This window comes from Cynoglossus semilaevis, chromosome 19 (assembly GCF_000523025.1).
Source record: "Cynoglossus semilaevis isolate Cse_v1.0 chromosome 19, Cse_v1.0, whole genome shotgun sequence".
NCBI lineage: Eukaryota > Metazoa > Chordata > Actinopteri > Pleuronectiformes > Cynoglossidae > Cynoglossus > Cynoglossus semilaevis.
In genome coordinates this window covers 10598561-10618257 of record NC_024325.1, presented here as the reverse complement: position 1 = coordinate 10618257, position 19697 = coordinate 10598561, and the positions used below count along the sequence as shown (strand labels likewise).

Sequence of the window (19697 nt, the reverse complement as noted above, 5' to 3'; positions counted from 1 at the left end):
GGTAAATGACTTTATCCAGTCCAGTGATTTTGTAAGGACGTGGAGCCAGGATTTATGCTGAGCCCAGCAAAAAGGAAGAATGGCAATGGAATGATAAAGAAAACGGTAGAAGAAAAAAAAAAGATTCATTAGAGTTCTTCCGTCCACCACCTCAGTGACCTTGTCTTATGCAAAGCAATGACTCATCCTCTATGAGTGTGTAGCATGTCAACTGCCTGACACATACTATAGGAGGATTTTTGTGAGTGAACAAATGGCAGCATATTATATCTAATATTAAACAACTGCGGCTTTCAGAAAATCCAATCATACCTCGGCATCTGTGCCTCAGATCACTTTTTAAAATGTCTCCATCTTTCCTCCACGGGAACGCTGCCACCCTGATGTAATGTGATAGTATGTAATGCCGCACAGCTCATCACCCTCTGATTGAATAGCAGTGTTGCAGAATGAGATTTCAATGAAGACCCAAAGGGTGCATTTGTATGCTGCAACACTATTTAAGCAAATGTTGATGTAGCCAGATGGGATCTGAACCCTGACAGTCATAAGTTGAAAATGTGATGTACTGTATGGAGATGAGTTTTATGGTTTGCTGTCTGCTGATTATTGATTGGATTTCCACTGTGCTGTCAGACGAAAACCGGTTTGGTTCAGGGAGAGGGGAAAATAATGACTGTTTTATGAGGGAAATTTTATTAAACAGTCAAATCTGTTTTGGTATAAACGCCACATCAGACTCTGAGATAAGCTCTCAGTACTTGTCTATTAGTACACTAATAGGGAGTTTGAGCTGTTGTTGTTTTTTTTCTTCATAAACTATATGAACATTTTTGTGCGTCTGAAATTGACCACCGTAACAAAGAATCATTTTGTTTGTCTTTTGTTTTCAATAAAATACAGTGAAATGTATGCACTAGTTAAATGTATAATACATATTAAATACACCATACAATCAGACACTGATGATCATTATTATCAGGTCACAGACTGTAGATTTTTATAGTTTTATGTTTTTCCCTGCAGCCTTTTTGCTGCTTACATTTTGTACATTCATTTCCAAACATCTCATGTCTGTAAAACTGGATACTTTACTTTCTCAGCAAAGATGTATTGATTAGGAAGAGGTTTTTCTTGCATCATGAAAGCATGAAATCAGGAAGTGTCATGAAGGTCAGGTGTTATTGAACTGCCTCAACACTGCACAGATGCACCTGGTTTTCTGTGTGAGATCGTGATTTTAAAAATCACAATCTCCAAACATAAACACCCATACAGCACAGCAACTGCATATAAAAGAAAATCTGTCGGATTGGACATCTCAAAAAAGTCTCTCAAACAAAAACTCAGTGGAGTTGTTTGTTGATCCATAAAGAAGAAACAGTCGGCATCGTGTGGAAGAGCAATATGGAAATATACTGATGATGTCACAGTAGGTCAAACCCCCTCGCACTTACATTTATTTCTTTCAGCCTGATGACAGATTCATTTTTTGAATCATATAATTTGGCACTCCTGAATAGGTTTTTAAAAATATACTCTGTAAATGTTGGACGTTTACTGGCTGTGCTGTGATTATGACAAAGTCACAGGTCACACAGAGATGTGTTTACTTCTTACCTACAGTATAGACATGTAATAAGAGGCAGGTTTGGACTGCAGGCAGGCCAGCACAGCACATTTTCTAGTTACAGTGTCACACTATTGGAGTTGTGGCAGAATAAACACTGACGTTACAGTACAGCGTCATTCACCAAAGACACCTCTTGGAGAGGGAGGTGATCTTTGAGAGTCTGAATGAGTTTTTTTGTTTTATAGATAGTAAGAACTTTATTAATCCCTCAGGAGTTCCCTTAGGGAAATTAATTAGAACCTTAAATTCTAATTACATTATTAACTGTTGTGGCCTCGACGTGTGAACTGTTTAGTTTCAGACCTAAGCCTTCACAGCTGAACTTGTTTCTGACTCATTTCTTTTTAAAAAAAAAAACTCTCCGTCCACAGCTGTTGAAAATGAGGTGCTTGGTTTTAATTACACCATCCCAGGCTAGACTGTCCTGTCAAGGACAGCACGGAAGTAAAAATGCAAATCAGCCCATCAATAACCTAATAAGAATTTAATCCAGCAAATTTACGAGCCCTTGTGATATGTGTGTGGGAACAACAATAGGAAAGAAAATCAATTAAAATGGTAATTAAACGCAGACAACACGCTGTGGACGTAGGAAGTCGACAGAACCAGAATTATTATATCTTTAACCACAACACTGTCAAAAAACTTTTGAATAATTATTACTTCATATATAAAGTGTTGTGGCTTTTGGGAATTTCGCACATCAGCGTTATTCCATAAATAAAAGACACTCTGGTGCATACTGTCCAACCAGATTTAATTTATGTTGTCCATAAATGATCAGGGCATCACTGTGGCTTCTACTTTATTATGGCTCAACTTGAAAAAAAAAAACTTTTTTTATTGCTCTGCCATTTAGATGACACATTTTAATTGTTCATTCAGTCTCATTCCCATTCATTTCTTCCACATCATCTTCCCCAAGTCTAGTAATTAGCTGCAAATATAAAGTATATGTGAGGCGATCTTTCTTACACAAGGGTCCGTTGGCTGAAAAAACAAAAAAAAGAAAGAAAGAAAAATAGCAAACTAAGCAGTCTGAATATTTTATGCTGTCCTTCAGGCTACAGATGATCAAAGTAGTCATATCATCTGACCCATTAGCTCACAGAGAACAGCATCTGCTCTGACAAGCTGTCTGTCAGGTCCTGAATGTCATCATGCGACCACAGCACCACCCACTGCTACACAGCGTCACACTACTGTTGGGTTAGGGTTCATCTATATTGACTGTAAATGCAACAAAATGAGTAAAAAAAAAAATCAATAATGTGACATGGATCTACCCTGGTACATACAACTAGTTATTTTTTGGGTTATGGTTGACTTATTAACCACCATAATATGGAAATGCACTTTTCAGTTGCATCATTTATGGCCTTCACATCACATACGTACCCTGCTGCCCTTCTGTGGCTACACAGTGTGCTTACATAGGCAGTTGCTCTAAGCCAACAATGCGTGTCCACTCCTGTGTCTTGAAGCACAGCGATCCTATTACAGTATGAGCGTGGCTCGCTGTCTTTTCTACCTGTTTTCAAGGAGGTGCTGTTTAATAAAAGTGTGTTGGAGTGAAACTACAGTCACGGGTCAAATGAAAGTTCATTATTATTTAAATACCACACTTTAATTTCTCACTAGTTGTGTGAAGCCTCACTGTATTTAAAAAATTGCCTCGGTGTGAAATGAATCATCCATCAATGTCAGAAAAAAAATGAGTTTGAATCTGATCATAAGGGACTGACAACCGAAGAAAAGACGTCAGTAAATGGCTTTTTTTCTCATTACATCTTGGTGATAAAATATTATTGATTTAAGATGAGAGTTATTTGACATTTACAGATAAACCATTCAGGAGTGTTTCAAAAGAATGCTGAAGAAATCCAGAAGCACTTCGTCACCGTGGTGTCATTAAAGCCAAAACTACATACTTAGTTAGGTTAGGAGAACTCTTACAGAACAGGTTTTTTGTACGTCTCCTTTCTCAGTTCCTCTCAAAGCTTTTCTGGCTGCTGGAATGATAGAGGTTTTCTCTGTCATGCTTCATCAAAAGTCTGCTGTCAGGTCAGCTTTTCTCCACCAACAACTTACATAAATCCTGGCTCACTCTGATGGGTTTCTCTCTGCTCCATATAACAAGAGAGCCAAGGTCAATCTACCATTAAAAAAAAAGCAGGTTCAAACATGCCACACACTTGCACCGCAGTGATCCTAGCAAATGATATCATTATTCAGGCCATTCATAAATGTACTTGCATTTAAGACCATCGAGCCGCGTGGCACTTTGATGAGCTTCTCATTACAATTTACAACATGCATTAACTTTACTATCAAAGTGTGATCAAATTGGATCACAACTGTCAACACGATCTTCCTACACCAGCAAAACAATAATAACAATAATAATAATAATTATAATAAGACCTAATTACAGGAGCATTTCAACCATATATAGTAGTATAGCTCTATAGGGGAAGATGACTGACGATAGTGTTCATTAATTGTATTTACTCTTACCATCATTTATCTGAATGGAGGGAGTAAGCATGAACAAAATCAATACAAATAAAGCCTGAAAAACTATTCAGTAATCCATTCCCGTTCCCATTGATTATGATGATTATAAACCAAATAATTGTCAAAACAATCACATCTTTAATGGGCAATAAAGTCCAGTTTTGTGTCACTTTGCCGTAATGACAGTGGGGTCAGGGTCGTGGCCCTTCAGAGAGGAGGTTTACTTGGGGTTTTCAAGAATACTAATGACTCTTCAGCACCCACCTTCAGCCCTTCTAGTTACTCTCCAACTTTAATTGCTGGAGTGCATGACCTCATAATGGATGCACATGAGATTATAGGCTTAACACAGAACTGTAAAGTATCTGTTTGTTACGGGGAAGGTCATTAGTCTCACATCTTTTGATGATGATGCCACAAGTAGGGCTCATTAACAACGGTCCCAGGAGTCATAGCGGCAGAAAAGAATCCTTTTGTCTGAGGTCACAGTCTCCTGTCTTGAGAATAAAAACATCCTAAGGGAAAATTATTTTTTGCTAATGGATTCGTTTGTTTGTGTACTTTCTAGTTCCTACACTTTCAGGTTTTTTTTTTATTTCTTCAAAGTTGGCAGACAGGTGACTCAGGAGATTAAAATGTAACTCTTTTCATTCACAGGTCATTGGGTCTATGATTTTAATTGAAATTATGATTAGTTTCTAACAAATAATGCTTATCCAAACAATTATGTAAAAGATATATATTGTATTTAAAAAGAATACTTCGGCACCATTTAAAGGAATTTTAGAATTTGATACAACTGTCCTCATTTTTTCAACAGACTGTGGCCTAAGCCTTCATGGTAAGAAGATAATGAGCAACCAGGGGTAAAGTTCTGACAATCAGCGAGGAAAGGATGCAGAACTTTTAGTTTAAAGACAACCTTCTCAACCCAACGAACCTCAGCGTTTTAGCACTAAATTCAATGTTTTATTTAATTAACAATAAATATATATAAGTAGGTATTATTATATTAAATGATAAAATGAAAACTGATTCCTACAACCTCCCATACAGATCGCTAATCTGGTTAAGTAATTAATTGTTGATGTTTTTAATAGTAACGAAGCGGAACAATATTTGTTCTTTGATTAATGTTAACAAATGGTAATTTTTGAGCAAACTGGACAGATTTATACGTAGAATATAAGTGAAAATAAACACAACTTATTAAAGAATATAATACCCAAACATTGGATATAGATATTTTAAGATATAATGTTAATGTCAATGTGAATTGTACACTGTACTCAAACTCATTACTATTTTCAGAAGAAAAGTTTAAATATAAACTTAAAGCCAAAAAAAAAAGTTTTAAAAGTTCTATTCTTGGTGGAAGTTATGTATACTAAGCAGATAACATATGAATAATAATAATAATATGTTATTATATAATAGTATAATATTTATAATAGTATATTATGTACACTTATATATACACTTTCCTCCTATTATTTACTCTATAGCCCAAACAAAGACATAGGACAACTTTTGTTTTCTGAAACTTATTTCTCTTGTGTTTTTTCTTTTCTTTCTAAGAGCTAATGTTAACACTCAGTGGACACCACCAGCTAATTCCCTGGTGTTTTCGATGTTGTGTTCATAATTAGGTCTAATTAGCTTGAATTGTATACAGTAAAAGAGTTGTTTGTTTGGAACAAGGTCATTAGAAACAACTCTCTGGTGATGTCAACATAAACTGAGCTCATTAAACCGATTTATTTGTTTGAACTAACCATTATGAGTTTAATGATAAAGACCTCATCTGGGAGCAAAATGTATTAGGGTGTCTGTATGATTGTATATGGGCCAAAGGTCTTTTAGGACTTATACATTGGCATAAGATTTATCCTTGATTCTTGAAAAATAAGACTTAATTAACAATAACAAAATAAATAATGCAAGTATATTAAACAAATGTACAGTATTAAAAAGACCATATATTAAACATAATAGTTGAGTTATACTGCTTCTTATCTCTTAACTTAGTATATAAAAATATTGTGCTTAACTATATTACATAACAACTATTAACTTATTGACTCGCCAAAACACTGAAGTATCTTAAATAAAATTGGTCAGAAATCATATGGACAAAGATCATATGGACCAGATTTCGAAAACAGCGAGAATGTACAGTATTTAAGACCATTTACAACGGAAGGAATTTGGTGCTGAGTCGGACACATTTAATTGGTGCGCCTTGGTCCTTCACCCAAATACGTCCCCCTTCTACACGGAGAGGAAGAGTTGGGTTAGAAGACAAATTAAAATTTCACATCGATTATTCCACGGAAAGAATTGCAGACTGAGAGCGACGAGAAGGTTAAGATTGGAAACTTTTGTGTTCTTATTTTAAACAAGTTCGAATTTGTCAAACTTGCTGGGCAGTAAAAATAATATGACTAGACACGGTTATGACACTGTATGTCATGTTGTATATTTACCTTAAGCATTACACATAATGTTAGAACGTTGAACGAGTAACCGGTTCCTTATTAATATTATTAGCACTTTTTTCTTTATTTCTTTTTCTTTTTACAATTGATTGTACAGTGTAAAGTAATATGCTACCACTATAATACAAGGCTCATGTTAAAAATAATTAAAACAAATCATTAATAAAATCCATAAATATATAAATTCCAAAATTCATAATTTTGTTTGTTTTTCTTTTAAAGCAAACTGCCTTCCTCAACACTGCGCACTGTAACAAATGGCTTCTCCTTCACCCCATAACCGCGAACGCAATGATGATGAGGATGACCCAGTTGAACGGATGATTTCAAGGACTGGCTGTGCAGAGCTTCATTATGCTGTGCAGGAGTGTATGGCTGAACACCAGGACTGGCGAGTGTGCCAGAGTCAAGTCCAGACCTTTAAAGACTGCATGATTAATTTCCAAAATGCTCAAAAACAACTCTTGATGAAGCGTCTCTCTCCAGCTCCAGAGTCTACAGCCAGCTGAACCCAGCAGACCCTGCCATGTGTAGTTCAATTAAAGAAACATGCCAATCATGCCAAAATTCCATGAAGAATTCCCACAGTGGAAAGATGTCCATGACAAAATCAATTTCTGGGTCAATATCACAACCTGGTGTTTATTTTTGTTTTGTGGAAAATAATGTACAAAAATTGCTAAAAAAAAACAGTTTCTATCAAACTTTACAGAAATAGGATGTCCTGTATGTGTTTTGTGTCTTTGTTTAACTTTGTGAGGAGGATACTTGCATAGGTCAAAAATCCTTAGAACATAATAAATGTTTTTTTCTCTTCTCTTTTTTAATAAAAAAGAGGACCGTGGGATGGTAGACAATATTAATCACGTGGATAAAAGTCGAATTGTTATATTCAAACAGAGCAGCAGTTGAGAATGTCAACTGAATTTGTGAAATGAAAATAAAATGTTTAAATAAAGTTGAATGACAATGAGAGATGGCATAGTTTTATCTACTTGTTAAATAGATTGGATAACATGCATCCTAATCACACCATAAATTAGAATGATATATTATTAAGAAAATGATTGAAGTTGATTGAAGTTGCATTATGAAAAGATCTTTTAAAAAACTAACTGCCTAAAGCTTTGGGGGTTGGGTTGGATAAAAAAAAGATCAAATTCTAACCTGAAACTGCACCACTCATCAAAAAAATCTTATCTCATACAATGTATGTAACAACTCTTGTGGCTATCGGATGACACCGACTGTTAGGCAGCTAAAGACTTCTTTAAAAAAGCAGATGTGCAGCACACAAAATTATAGTTAAATATATTTTTTTAATATTAAAAATGAAAACAGGACTCCTACTAAGGAGATGTGTTTACTACATAAACTATCAGATAAGATAGAGTATGATAAGATGCTCTGTGTTGTTCAATCATTATGTCAGAGCGGAGGTTCATTAGTGATGTTTGTTGTTACAATTTTTAATTATTCATATCAGTCAGAGAGTGGCTAAAACTGCTACTACACTACTGTAGTAATCTCTTTACTGCCACATGGAGTCATCTGTCCATTAGAGGAGTTGGTGAGTTTCAAATAACTGTTGTAAAACTGACAATATCCTGAAAACATCTGATCTGTTTTGAAAGTACAGTGGTTAAAATGGACATGTTTCTGTGTGTGTTTAATATGTGTATTATTCTGAAGAACAAAAAATTAATCTGAAGATTTCACACACTGAGAGATTTTTTCACACACAGTGTTCCAGGGCCTGACTTCCAGCACACAGACTGTGGAGCCAACTATGTTAGTTCCAAAGAGCGTAACAAACCATTCTGCTATTATTCACCCTCCAGGTTTCTACATCATTGGATTTAAAAGTTTTTCCTACATCAGTGCCTACATCTTCTTCCTGGTGTTTGTCTATCTGGTTACAGTTGTCTTTAATGGTTTACTCATGTACATAATTGCCATGGACAACAAACTACACACTCCTAAATTTCTGGCTGTGGTCAACCTGGCAGTGATTGATGCCTTGTTGAACACAAGCACAATCCCTGGTATGGTTAAGACTTTTGTCCTAAATGATAATTTTGTTCCTTTCAACCTGTGTCTTGTACAAATGTTTATTCACTACTCATGTATATGTTTGGAGTCTTATGCACTTGCTATACTGGCCTACGATCGGGTGATTGCGATATCTTTCCCTTTTCGCCAGAATGTTCTTAACACACGGCCAATCATGTTTACTATTATAGGTTTAACCTGGTGTTACAGTGTGGGCTTGTTAGCATACAGCACCATAATCATGACTCGCCTGTCTTTCTGCAGGTCTGTCACAGTGTTCAGTTATTTCTGTGACTATGCCCACCCCCCAGCCCCCAGATGGACGGCACATTATAGTAACATGTGTTTGTTGCATTTCAGCAACATTTCAGATAATTTAGCTTCTATCAAGAACTGGACTTGGGTCCTGACATTTTAGCATACACACCAGAACCGCATACAGTCATACATTACTGCAGCAGTCTTAGGACCACACCTAATGCTGTGATTGGTTGAGATGCGTGATGACGAAGTCCGTATTGTTCCAATCATCGCCCTCCTGTGTTCAGTGTCAATTCTCAGGGCATAATTTCATCATCCAATTTCTCTGTTGGAAAAAACCGGTAATGTCATTTTCTGTGAGCAGTTTTAACTATAAATCATTCTATGTTACGTCTTTGATGTTATGAGGAGTTGCACCAGCAGCTCTTAGACACAGCATCAAACCAAGCTGGTGCTGAACAGAGAATCCAGATACAGAACAGCAACACTTTGGACTTTGTAAGTCTGGTACCTAACGTAAACTGCCTATTGATTTATTTCACTGATAGCGTTCACTGTGATTTTTCTTGTTTAGACGAAAGAGTTTTCACTGAGCCAGTTGGTCCTTCAGGACACACTCTCTGAAGTTCCATGATGTTTTTACCAAGGAACGTCTCTGTCATCATTCACCCTCCAGGTTTCTACATCATTGGTTTTCAGACTTTTCCCTTCGTCGGTGTTTATTTCATCTTCCTGGCATTTGTGTACGTGGTCACAGTGCTGTTCAACACTCTGGTCATTTTCATCATTGTCTTTAACCACTGTTTGCACACTCCAAAGTTCGTGGCCGTGGTCAACCTGGCTGTGATCGATTTAATCTTCAACACAAGCATTATTCCTAGCATGATAAAGATATTTCTCATGAAAGACAATTTTATTCCATTTAACTTGTGTTTGGTGCAGATGTTTTTCTACTATACTTTTGTGACTCTGGAGTCGTGTGCACTCGCCGTACTCGCCTACGACCGGTTGGTTGTGATATGTTTCCCTCTGCGTCAACACTCAGTCAACACTCTGAGAAGCATGACATTTATCATCAGTGTCACCTGGTCTTTTACTGTGGGAATTGTGTCATTTTCAACAGCTATAATGACCCGACTGTCCTTCTGTAATTCACTCAGAGTCTTCAGCTACTTCTGTGACTATGCACCTGTGTTCAGACTGGCCTGTAACGACTACACTCTGCAGTGGTTGACAGCGTCCATTCTCACTATTCTGTGTCTGGGCGTACCCTTTGGTTTCATCCTACTGTCTTACACTGTCATCCTGGTGACGGTGTTCAGGATGAAATCACTGGACAGCAGGAAGAAAGCCTTGTCCACTTGTGTGGAACATCTGATTCTTGTTGCTGTCTTCTATATTCCAATTCTTGTCATTTTTCTGATGGGTTTCTACCTGAGAGTCATTGACCAGGACCAGCGAGTGCTCAGCCTGTCTCTGGCCTCCTGTATTCCTCCCTGCATTAATCCTATGGTGTATTCTTTGAAAACTAAAGCCATCAAGGTCAGAGCCTTGGCTGTGTTTGTAAAAAAATAAAGTTAATTTGTACAAAGAACATCAATCAAATTATTCAAATCAAAAAAGTATCAGTGACATGGAGTTATAAAGGATCCAGTGTCTATGGACTATAGACCCAATGGTGCTAATATTAACATGTTAACATGGTTTAATCTTATTGCTTGTGGAAAATTCTACTATAATTTTGGATATTATTTATAAATTGTGCTTTAAAGGGATTCAGAGTCAACTATGCATCTATAAAATACATCAAATTTGTGTAAAAGTTGTGAGAAAATACCTTTATGCCATACATGTTTGTTAAAGATTTGTCATTAATGCTCATTCTGAGCAAATGTGATATAAAGTGAAACACAATGAACACAGAATCCTCTTATGTCTCAATAAGTTATATATTTTGATTTATTCTGCTAATTGGCTGAAAAGACCAAAAAAACTAGTTCAGTTCCTCTTGATCTGAGGCAGTGTTTTTGAGGCAGTGAACTCTTTAGTTCACTGAACACAAGATCATAAATATGAATTCTGTTGTCCAAGACTGTAAAATCTACTTCATTTGTCTATTGATATAATAGAAAGAAAGACTGCATGATTACTTTCCAAAATGCTCAAAAAAGCGTCTCTCTCCAGCTCCAGAGTCTACAGCCAGCTGAACCCAGCAGACCCTGCCATGTGTAGTTCAATTAAAGAAACATGCCAATCATGCCAAAATTCCATGAAGAATTCCCACAGTGGAAAGATGTCCATGACAAAATCAATTTCTGGGTCAATATCACAACCTGGTGTTTATTTTTGTTTTGCGGAAAATAATGTACAAAAATTGCTAAAAAATAAATAAAAATTAAAAAAGGCCTATAAATATTGACCTCCATAAATCTCTAAAATGTTTTGCTGCTCTACGTTTAAAAATAAAAAACAATTTGAGCAAATATTTGTGTCAATAGTAAAGTCAGTCATTTTTTAAAACAGTTTCCAATAAATTTACAGAAATAGGATGTCCTGTATGTGTTTTGGGTCTTTGTTTCAATGAGAGATGGCATAGTTTTATCTTTTTGTTAAATAGATTAAATAGAACATGCATCCTAATCACACCATAAATTAGAATGATATATTATTAAGAATTGAAAATGATTGAAGTTGCATTATGAAAAGATCTTTGAAAAAACAAACTCAACAAAATTATAGTTAAGTATTAAAAATGAAAACAGGACTCCTACTAAGGAGATGTGTTTACTACATAAACTATCAGATAAGATAGAGTATAATAAGATGCTCTGTGTTGTTCAATCATTATGTCAGAGCGGAGGTTCATTAGTGATGTTTGTTGTTACAATTTTTAATTATTCATATTGTTTATTAGAAGGTGAAAAGTTTTCTCTGGAGAAGGCTGAGGAGGGTTTATATTCTGTATGTCGGTGTGGTGGTCAGTCAGAGAGTGGCTACTACTGCTACTACAGTACTGTAGTAATCTCTGTACTGCCACATGGAGTCATCTGTCCATTAGAGGAGTTGGTGAGTTTCAAATAACTGTTGTAAAACTGACAATATCCTGAAAACATCTGATCTGTTTTGAAAGTACAGTGGTTAAAATGGACATGTTTCTGTGTGTGTTTAATATGTGTATTATTCTGAAGAACAAAAAATTAATCTGAAGATTTCACACACTGAGAGATTTTTTCACACACAGTGTTCCAGGGCCTGACTTCCAGCACACAGACTGTGGAGCCAACTATGTTAGTTCCAAAGAGCGTAACAAACCATTCTGCTATTATTCACCCTCCAGGTTTCTACATCATTGGATTTAAAAGTTTTTCCTACATCAGTGCCTACATCTTCTTCCTGGTGTTTGTCTATCTGGTTACAGTTGTCTTTAATGGTTTACTCATGTACATAATTGCCATGGACAACAAACTACACACTCCTAAATTTCTGGCTGTGGTCAACCTGGCAGTGATTGATGCCTTGTTGAACACAAGCACAATCCCTGGTATGGTTAAGACTTTTGTCCTAAATGATAATTTTGTTCCTTTCAACCTGTGTCTTGTACAAATGTTTATTCACTACTCATGTATATGTTTGGAGTCTTATGCACTTGCTATACTGGCCTACGATCGGGTGATTGCGATATCTTTCCCTTTTCGCCAGAATGTTCTTAACACACGGCCAATCATCAGTCAGAGAGTGGCTAAAACTGCTACTACACTACTGTAGTAATCTCTTTACTGCCACATGGAGTCATCTGTCCATTAGAGGAGTTGGTGAGTTTCAAATAACTGTTGTAAAACTGACAATATCCTGAAAACATCTGATCTGTTTTGAAAGTACAGTGGTTAAAATGGACATGTTTCTGTGTGTGTTTAATATGTGTATTATTCTGAAGAACAAAAAATTAATCTGAAGATTTCACACACTGAGAGATTTTTTCACACACAGTGTTCCAGGGCCTGACTTCCAGCACACAGACTGTGGAGCCAACTATGTTAGTTCCAAAGAGCGTAACAAACCATTCTGCTATTATTCACCCTCCAGGTTTCTACATCATTGGATTTAAAAGTTTTTCCTACATCAGTGCCTACATCTTCTTCCTGGTGTTTGTCTATCTGGTTACAGTTGTCTTTAATGGTTTACTCATGTACATAATTGCCATGGACAACAAACTACACACTCCTAAATTTCTGGCTGTGGTCAACCTGGCAGTGATTGATGCCTTGTTGAACACAAGCACAATCCCTGGTATGGTTAAGACTTTTGTCCTAAATGATAATTTTGTTCCTTTCAACCTGTGTCTTGTACAAATGTTTATTCACTACTCATGTATATGTTTGGAGTCTTATGCACTTGCTATACTGGCCTACGATCGGGTGATTGCGATATCTTTCCCTTTTCGCCAGAATGTTCTTAACACACGGCCAATCATGTTTACTATTATAGGTTTAACCTGGTGTTACAGTGTGGGCTTGTTAGCATACAGCACCATAATCATGACTCGCCTGTCTTTCTGCAGGTCTGTCACAGTGTTCAGTTATTTCTGTGACTATGCACCAGTGTTCAGACTGGCCTGTAACGACTACTCTTTACACTGGGCTGTAGCTACAGTGTCGCTAGTAAATCTTATAGCTCCCTTTATTTTTATTGTCTTCTCCTATGTCACCATCATTATGACTGTGTTCAGGATGAAGTCAGTCACCAGCAGGATGAAGGCTCTCACTACATGCATTGAACATCTTATCCTTGTTACTATATTTTATTTTCCTTTATTTATAATTTACTTTGTTGGGCTGCTTATTAAAAGTGTAAATCCAGACCAGCGTGTGCTGAGTTTGTCCCTGGCCACCTGCCTCCCTCCCTGCATTAATCCAATTGTATATTCACTGAAAACAAAAGAGATTCGAACCAGAGCCGTGCAAATGGTCAGAAAGCTGAAAATAAACCCTTAATAACTCACACAGTGAGGGGTTCATAACTAACCCCTCACCGCCCCCACACCATCTAAATCTTACTCTTAACCCCAATCTCCATTTAGTACTGTACATTTATGAAGACATTTATGAAGACATGGATTTGCTTATATTTTAACAAGATTGTGAATTTGTACATTTGACTGTTGTGCTCTATGCTGTATGACATCCAGAGAATTTTAGCTGAAAGCTGTTTAAGTTTTTGTGTGACATTTGTTTTCTTGTATAATAAACTTGTCAACAAAACACTTGAGGTCTCCTTAGTTTATAATGTGCATGATATGGACTAGTTTGACTTCTTGTAAAATGATTCATGAAATGTGACGGTGTTCAGGATGAAATCACTGGACAGCAGGAAGAAAGCCTTGGAAAATTCTAGTATAATTCTATAAAATATCATTTGATATGATATATTTTTGATTTTTTTTTACACCAATCCTATCATTCTGAGACTTGAAATATTTGACAACATAAACAATAAGTGTAAATACATTTTTTTTAATTTAATGTCTAAAGAAGAGTAATGTTGATCCTTTTCAAAGTTTGTAATTAAGTCGTGCCACTGAGATTAATTAGTCTGAGGTTTAATCAGTGAAAGCTTTGTTGTTTTAAACAAGGTCATCAACTGTAAGTCTCTGGTGATAGCAACACAACTTAGAGTGGGATAATTAGAATCACTGTGGTTTGGCTCAACTCAGTCTGTTTAATGATGAACAACTCCCCTGTGAATATTACCAGACAGATGATCATACTTGTTAACTTTGTTGTTTTCTTTTTGAAGTTTGAAATGTTATCGTTAAAGTTAATTCAAAATCTATCTATCTATCTGTCTATCTGTCTATCTATCTATCTGTCTGTCTCTATTGAAGGCTATCTATCTGTCTATCTGTCTGTCTCTATTGAAGACTGTCACACTGATGACTGATCGTATTGTTTGAATGGGCTAAAAATCCTGTTAGTTCTGTTACAGAACCTTCATGTGTGGTTTCAAATATTTACTACATGAAATTAGGTTTGAATTAATATTGTGAACAAAGTGCATTGGCCTAAGTTTCAGAAAAAGAAAAAAAAACATAAAGCACTTATTGTAACAAATGAGGAGGAGAAGGAGGAGGAGGAGGAGGAGTAAATCTCTGGAGATAGGTAAAGACACATATATACATGTATACATACAGCAGCTGCCAAAGTCAGCCTCATCAAAGTTAATGGTAAATTAGGGTGAGGGCGAGGGCAGGACTTGCGGAATTAGAATTATACTGCACAGACTTTTGCTGATGCTTTAGACGTCTGCAGCGTCTCTTCACTCTAGTGTTGAACTATGTCTTTTTTCAGGACTTTTTGGAACAGCTCTGTCATCATTCACCCTCCAGGTTTCTACATCATTGGGTTTCAAAAGTATCCTTTTGTCAGTGTTTACTTCATCTTCCTGGCATTTGTGTACGTGGTCACAGTGCTGTTCAACACTCTGGTCATTTTCATCATTGTCTTTAACCACTGTTTGCACACGCCAAAGTTTGTGGCCGTGGTCAACCTGGCTGTGATCGATTTAATCCTCAGCACGTGTCTTATTCCTAGCATGATAAAGATATTTCTGCTTAAGGACAATTTCATAACATTTAACTTGTGTTTGGTGCAGATGTTTTTCTACTATGCTGCTGGCATTCTGGAGTCGTGTGCACTCGCCGTACTCGCCTACGACCGGTTGGTTGTGATATGTTTCCCTCTGCGTCAACACTCAGTCAACACTCTGAGAAGCATGACATTTATCATCAGTGTCACCTGGTCTTTTACTGTGGGAATTGTGTCATTTTCAATAGCTATAATGACCCGACTGTCCTTCTGTAATTCACTCAGAGTCTTCAGCTACTTCTGTGACTATGCACCTGTGTTCAGACTGGCCTGTAACGACTACACTCTGCAGTGGTTGACAGCGTCCATTCTCACTATTCTGTGTCTGGGCGTACCCTTTGGTTTCATCCTACTGTCTTACACTGTCATCCTGGTGACGGTGTTCAGGATGAAATCACTGGACAGCAGGAAGAAAGCCTTGTCCACTTGTGTGGAACATCTGATTCTTGTTGCTGTCTTCTATATTCCAATTCTTGTCATTTTTCTGATGGGTTTCTACCTGAGAGTCATTGACCAGGACCAGCGAGTGCTCAGCCTGTCTCTGGCCTCCTGTATTCCTCCCTGCATTAATCCTATGGTGTATTCTTTGAAAACTAAAGCCATCAAGGTCAGAGCCTTGGCTGTGTTCAAAAGAAAGACATTCATCATAAATTCATCATGAACAGCATGTCATCTGTGAATAAGCTTTGCTTGAAAGTGATCGTTATGCTTCAACTTTCACTGTTATTAATTGAGATTTAAGCATGCTTAATTAAACATCGGTGTGATCAATACTGTCATATGGATCTAAGTAAATATGTTAATTCCCTTCATATAAGCATGATATGATATAGAATATTATACGAAACATAATAAAGTGAATCTGTTTTTTCTCTCACTAATGTATAACAACCCTTGTTAATTTTGTTTAACATTCTGAACTTATAGGATATAAAATCATTCAGATGTCCACTGATATTTCAAGTTGAACCACAACTGGTAATGAAGTTATGTATTGTACAAACTGTCTAAATCCTAAAATGCATTATGGGTTTAAAAAAATGTATTTCTGCTGCAAGAAATTATCTATAAAATGACTAATCCATACACATTGCATCTTTTGAATAATCATTCAAAAAGATACCAAATGATAACGCTCTGCAGGTGGAGCTAGAACCTTCATACTTGAGGACTGTGGTATGATTTTGGTGATTAATTGTATTTCTAAATACAATTAATCAATACAATTGCTTACAATGAATGGTGGACTACCCATACTGTCAAGTGAGCCCGTGTTCTCAACTGTATTTGTGAAAGTGAACTGTGACCTTGAGTCAAAATCATATAAAAATACAAAATGTTTTGTCAATTTACATTTCATTAAATATGGATATTTAAGAATATACTTGTATATATTTGCAGAAAAACAAATGGGGAAAACATGGACTAATTATTTATAGGTAATTATGTTATGATATAACAACACATCTTAACCAATCTCAGTTGACTTGAGTCTTTTGCAAATGATAAAAACCATATTAACCCTAAGCTGCTTTTAAAGCAAGGTCAAAGAACGAAAATACAACAAATAGAAAAATAAAAATGATTAAGAAGTCAAAAACTACACCAACAATACTGTGATAAAAACAAACAGCAATAAACAAAATACAAATTCCGAAGCTCTAATCTGACAGGGAGGACTTGAGAGCAGCCAGAAGAAAAATGAGTTTGATGATCTCAACTTTTAACAATAAAACTAACTCTCAAACCTATAGAGAAACAGTCTGATAATTTGATCCAAAAACTTACAAGAAACTCTTCCAATATAGTTAGAATAGGACTTTTCAGAACATGATGGTGTGATTTCTGAAAACTCCAAAAGCAGTTGGACGTGTTTTAAAGTTCAAGATATGAATACATTTTTAAGAGACATTCTGACATCTGAACTGATTTGTTTTAACCTGAACTCACAATAAAAAATATCCACAAATAAATGAGAAGTGTTCGAATGTCACTTGTAGCTTTGTCTTTAATTCGAGGAAGTTAAAACTTATTCAGCAGGTTTTAGTCTTGATGAGCACTCAGAGCACTTATCATTTACTAGGATATAACATGCCTGGGGCTGACATTGAACCCACAACCCTTCAGGTGTATTACCACTGGATGACGCACAGAGTAACAGTCACTTACTTTCATTCATGAGTGGTTATCCCTGAGGAAGCCCCCAAAAGCCTGCACGGACACTCAGGTATATTCGCACATCATCTGCAAAACAGGAAACAAAGAAAATGAGACACTGCATTCTGAAAATAGATTGTAGAGTTCTTTTTTTTTTACAAAACAACAGCTTACTCAAAGCAGTTTAGACAAATCTGTGGTCTGCTGTGACCCAGAGTTCTGAAGAGCAGCCCATTCTCAGCCCTCAGCCTCAGCAGGTTCACCTGCCAGAGCAGAACGGCGGGAACACACTGCTTAAGGCTGAGGATAAGACCAGGGAAAAGATCAAACCTCGCTGATCTAATCATTCTTCCCCGGCCTTGTGTACTTGTCGGCCTCCTGAAGTGTTGTCTGAGACCAGCGTACTAAATTGTCAAATTTGCTAACGGCCCTCCCACCACCCTGTGGCTCCTTGTCCTGACCTGTCCGTCTCTGGTGGAGAATACCGACAAACTGGTTAAGAAAGTAACACTAAAAAGTTTTCCACTCTATTGACTGGTTATTGTCTATATCAAGAGGTAAAGAGGGGGACACTACAGTAGTAGCAGCAGCAACCAAGCTTTTTTTTGGTCACATAAGTGTTTATAGGCATGGCAGTGATTTGTTGTGTGATCATCTTTTAATCTTAAATAAAAAAATACTGTATGATTGCCTCAGAAATATAATGTTTCTTAATGAGTTGATGTATTTGGGCTTAATCTCTGGGGAAGCATGAGGACACTTTATCTACCGCTGACAATGAGCCAGGCGTGCAGCTGTGTGCATGTTGCAGCTGGACTCTGCTGCGTAATAGAAATGCCTGGCAACTAGGAGAGAGAATGGGGAGTGTTTTCTCTGGAGTTCAACTATGACTGTTCTCAGGACCGTTCTGAACGACTCTGTCATCATTCACCCTCCAGGTTTCTACATCATTGGTTTTCAGACTTTTCCCTTCATCAGTGTTTATTTCATCTTCCTGGCATTTGTGTACGTGGTCACAGTGCTGTTCAATACCTTACTGATCTGCATCATTGTCTTTAACCACTGTTTGCACACTCCTAAGTTCGTGGCCGTGGTCAACCTGGCTGTGATCGATTTAATCCTCAGCACGTGTCTCATCCCCAGCATGATAAAGGTTTTTCTGCTGAAGGACAATTTCATTCCCTTTAACCTGTGCCTGGTTCAGATGTATATCTACTATGCCATCACGACTATGGAGTCATATGCACTTGCCGTACTCGCCTACGACAGGTTGGTATCGATTTGTTTCCCCCTGCATCAACACTCAGTCAACACTCTGAGAGGCATGACCTGGATTGTGACTGTGTCGTGGTGTCTTGGTGCAGGGTTTCCCATATTTTCAGTGTCTATAATGACCCGACTGTCCTTCTGTAATTCACTCAGAGTCTTCAGCTACTTCTGTGACTATGCACCTGTGTTCAGACTGGCCTGTAACGACTACACTCTGCAGTGGTCTGTGGCCTCTGTGTCCTCTTTAGTTTTACTTGTTGTACCCTTTGGTTTCATCCTACTGTCTTACATCAGCATCTTGGTGACGGTGTTCAGGATGAAATCTCTGGACAGTAGGAAGAAGGCTTTGGCCACATGTGTGGAACATGTTATACTTGTTGCCAGCTTTTACCTTCCCATTGTTATTATTTTTACAATAGGGCTGTATTTACGTTTAATTAACCCAGACCAGCGTGTGCTCAGCCTGTCTCTGGCCTCTTGCCTCCCACCCTGCATCAATCCTATTGTGTATTCTTTGAAAACTGAAGAGATCAAAAAGAGGATTTTGGCACTGGCACAAAAGAGTAAAGTACGGTCACAACAACGCAAGAGCAAGTCCTGAATTTTTTTTTAAATAAAAAATAATAAAAGCGACACATTTTTTTAATTTAAAAATGACTGAATATAGAG

General features: G+C 37.0%; 6 protein-coding genes across 6 annotated transcripts; all 6 read left to right on the top strand.

Annotated features, from left to right (window-relative positions):
- Window positions 1-6870: 6870 nt before the first annotated feature.
- Window positions 6871-7623, top strand: coa4 (cytochrome c oxidase assembly factor 4 homolog). The gene has a single exon (XM_008332896.3). It carries the CDS (start codon window positions 6906-6908, stop codon window positions 7155-7157), a length of 252 nt encoding a protein of 83 aa, XP_008331118.1. The 5' UTR covers window positions 6871-6905; the 3' UTR covers window positions 7158-7623.
- Window positions 7624-8217: 594 nt separating this feature from the next.
- On the top strand, window positions 8218-9129 carry LOC103395262 (olfactory receptor 2AT4-like). The gene has a single exon (XM_008332917.2). It carries the CDS (start codon window positions 8438-8440, stop codon window positions 9116-9118), a length of 681 nt encoding a protein of 226 aa, XP_008331139.1. The 5' UTR covers window positions 8218-8437; the 3' UTR covers window positions 9119-9129.
- Window positions 9130-9250: 121 nt separating this feature from the next.
- LOC103395241 (olfactory receptor 24-like) lies at window positions 9251-11207 on the top strand. The gene has a single exon (XM_008332898.2). It carries the CDS (start codon window positions 9592-9594, stop codon window positions 10534-10536), a length of 945 nt encoding a protein of 314 aa, XP_008331120.1. The 5' UTR covers window positions 9251-9591; the 3' UTR covers window positions 10537-11207.
- A 1565-nt stretch (window positions 11208-12772) lies between these two features.
- On the top strand, window positions 12773-14074 carry LOC103395261 (olfactory receptor 13H1-like). The gene has a single exon (XM_008332916.3). It carries the CDS (start codon window positions 12993-12995, stop codon window positions 13950-13952), a length of 960 nt encoding a protein of 319 aa, XP_008331138.1. The 5' UTR covers window positions 12773-12992; the 3' UTR covers window positions 13953-14074.
- An 803-nt stretch (window positions 14075-14877) lies between these two features.
- Window positions 14878-16401, top strand: LOC103395260 (olfactory receptor 24-like). The gene has a single exon (XM_008332915.2). The coding sequence runs from the start codon at window positions 15292-15294 to the stop codon at window positions 16261-16263; it is 972 nt and encodes a 323-aa protein (XP_008331137.1). The 5' UTR covers window positions 14878-15291; the 3' UTR covers window positions 16264-16401.
- Window positions 16402-18509: 2108 nt separating this feature from the next.
- Window positions 18510-19629, top strand: LOC103395250 (olfactory receptor 2AT4-like). Its single transcript, XM_008332906.2, has one exon. It carries the CDS (start codon window positions 18646-18648, stop codon window positions 19627-19629), a length of 984 nt encoding a protein of 327 aa, XP_008331128.1. The 5' UTR covers window positions 18510-18645.
- Window positions 19630-19697: the final 68 nt, after the last annotated feature.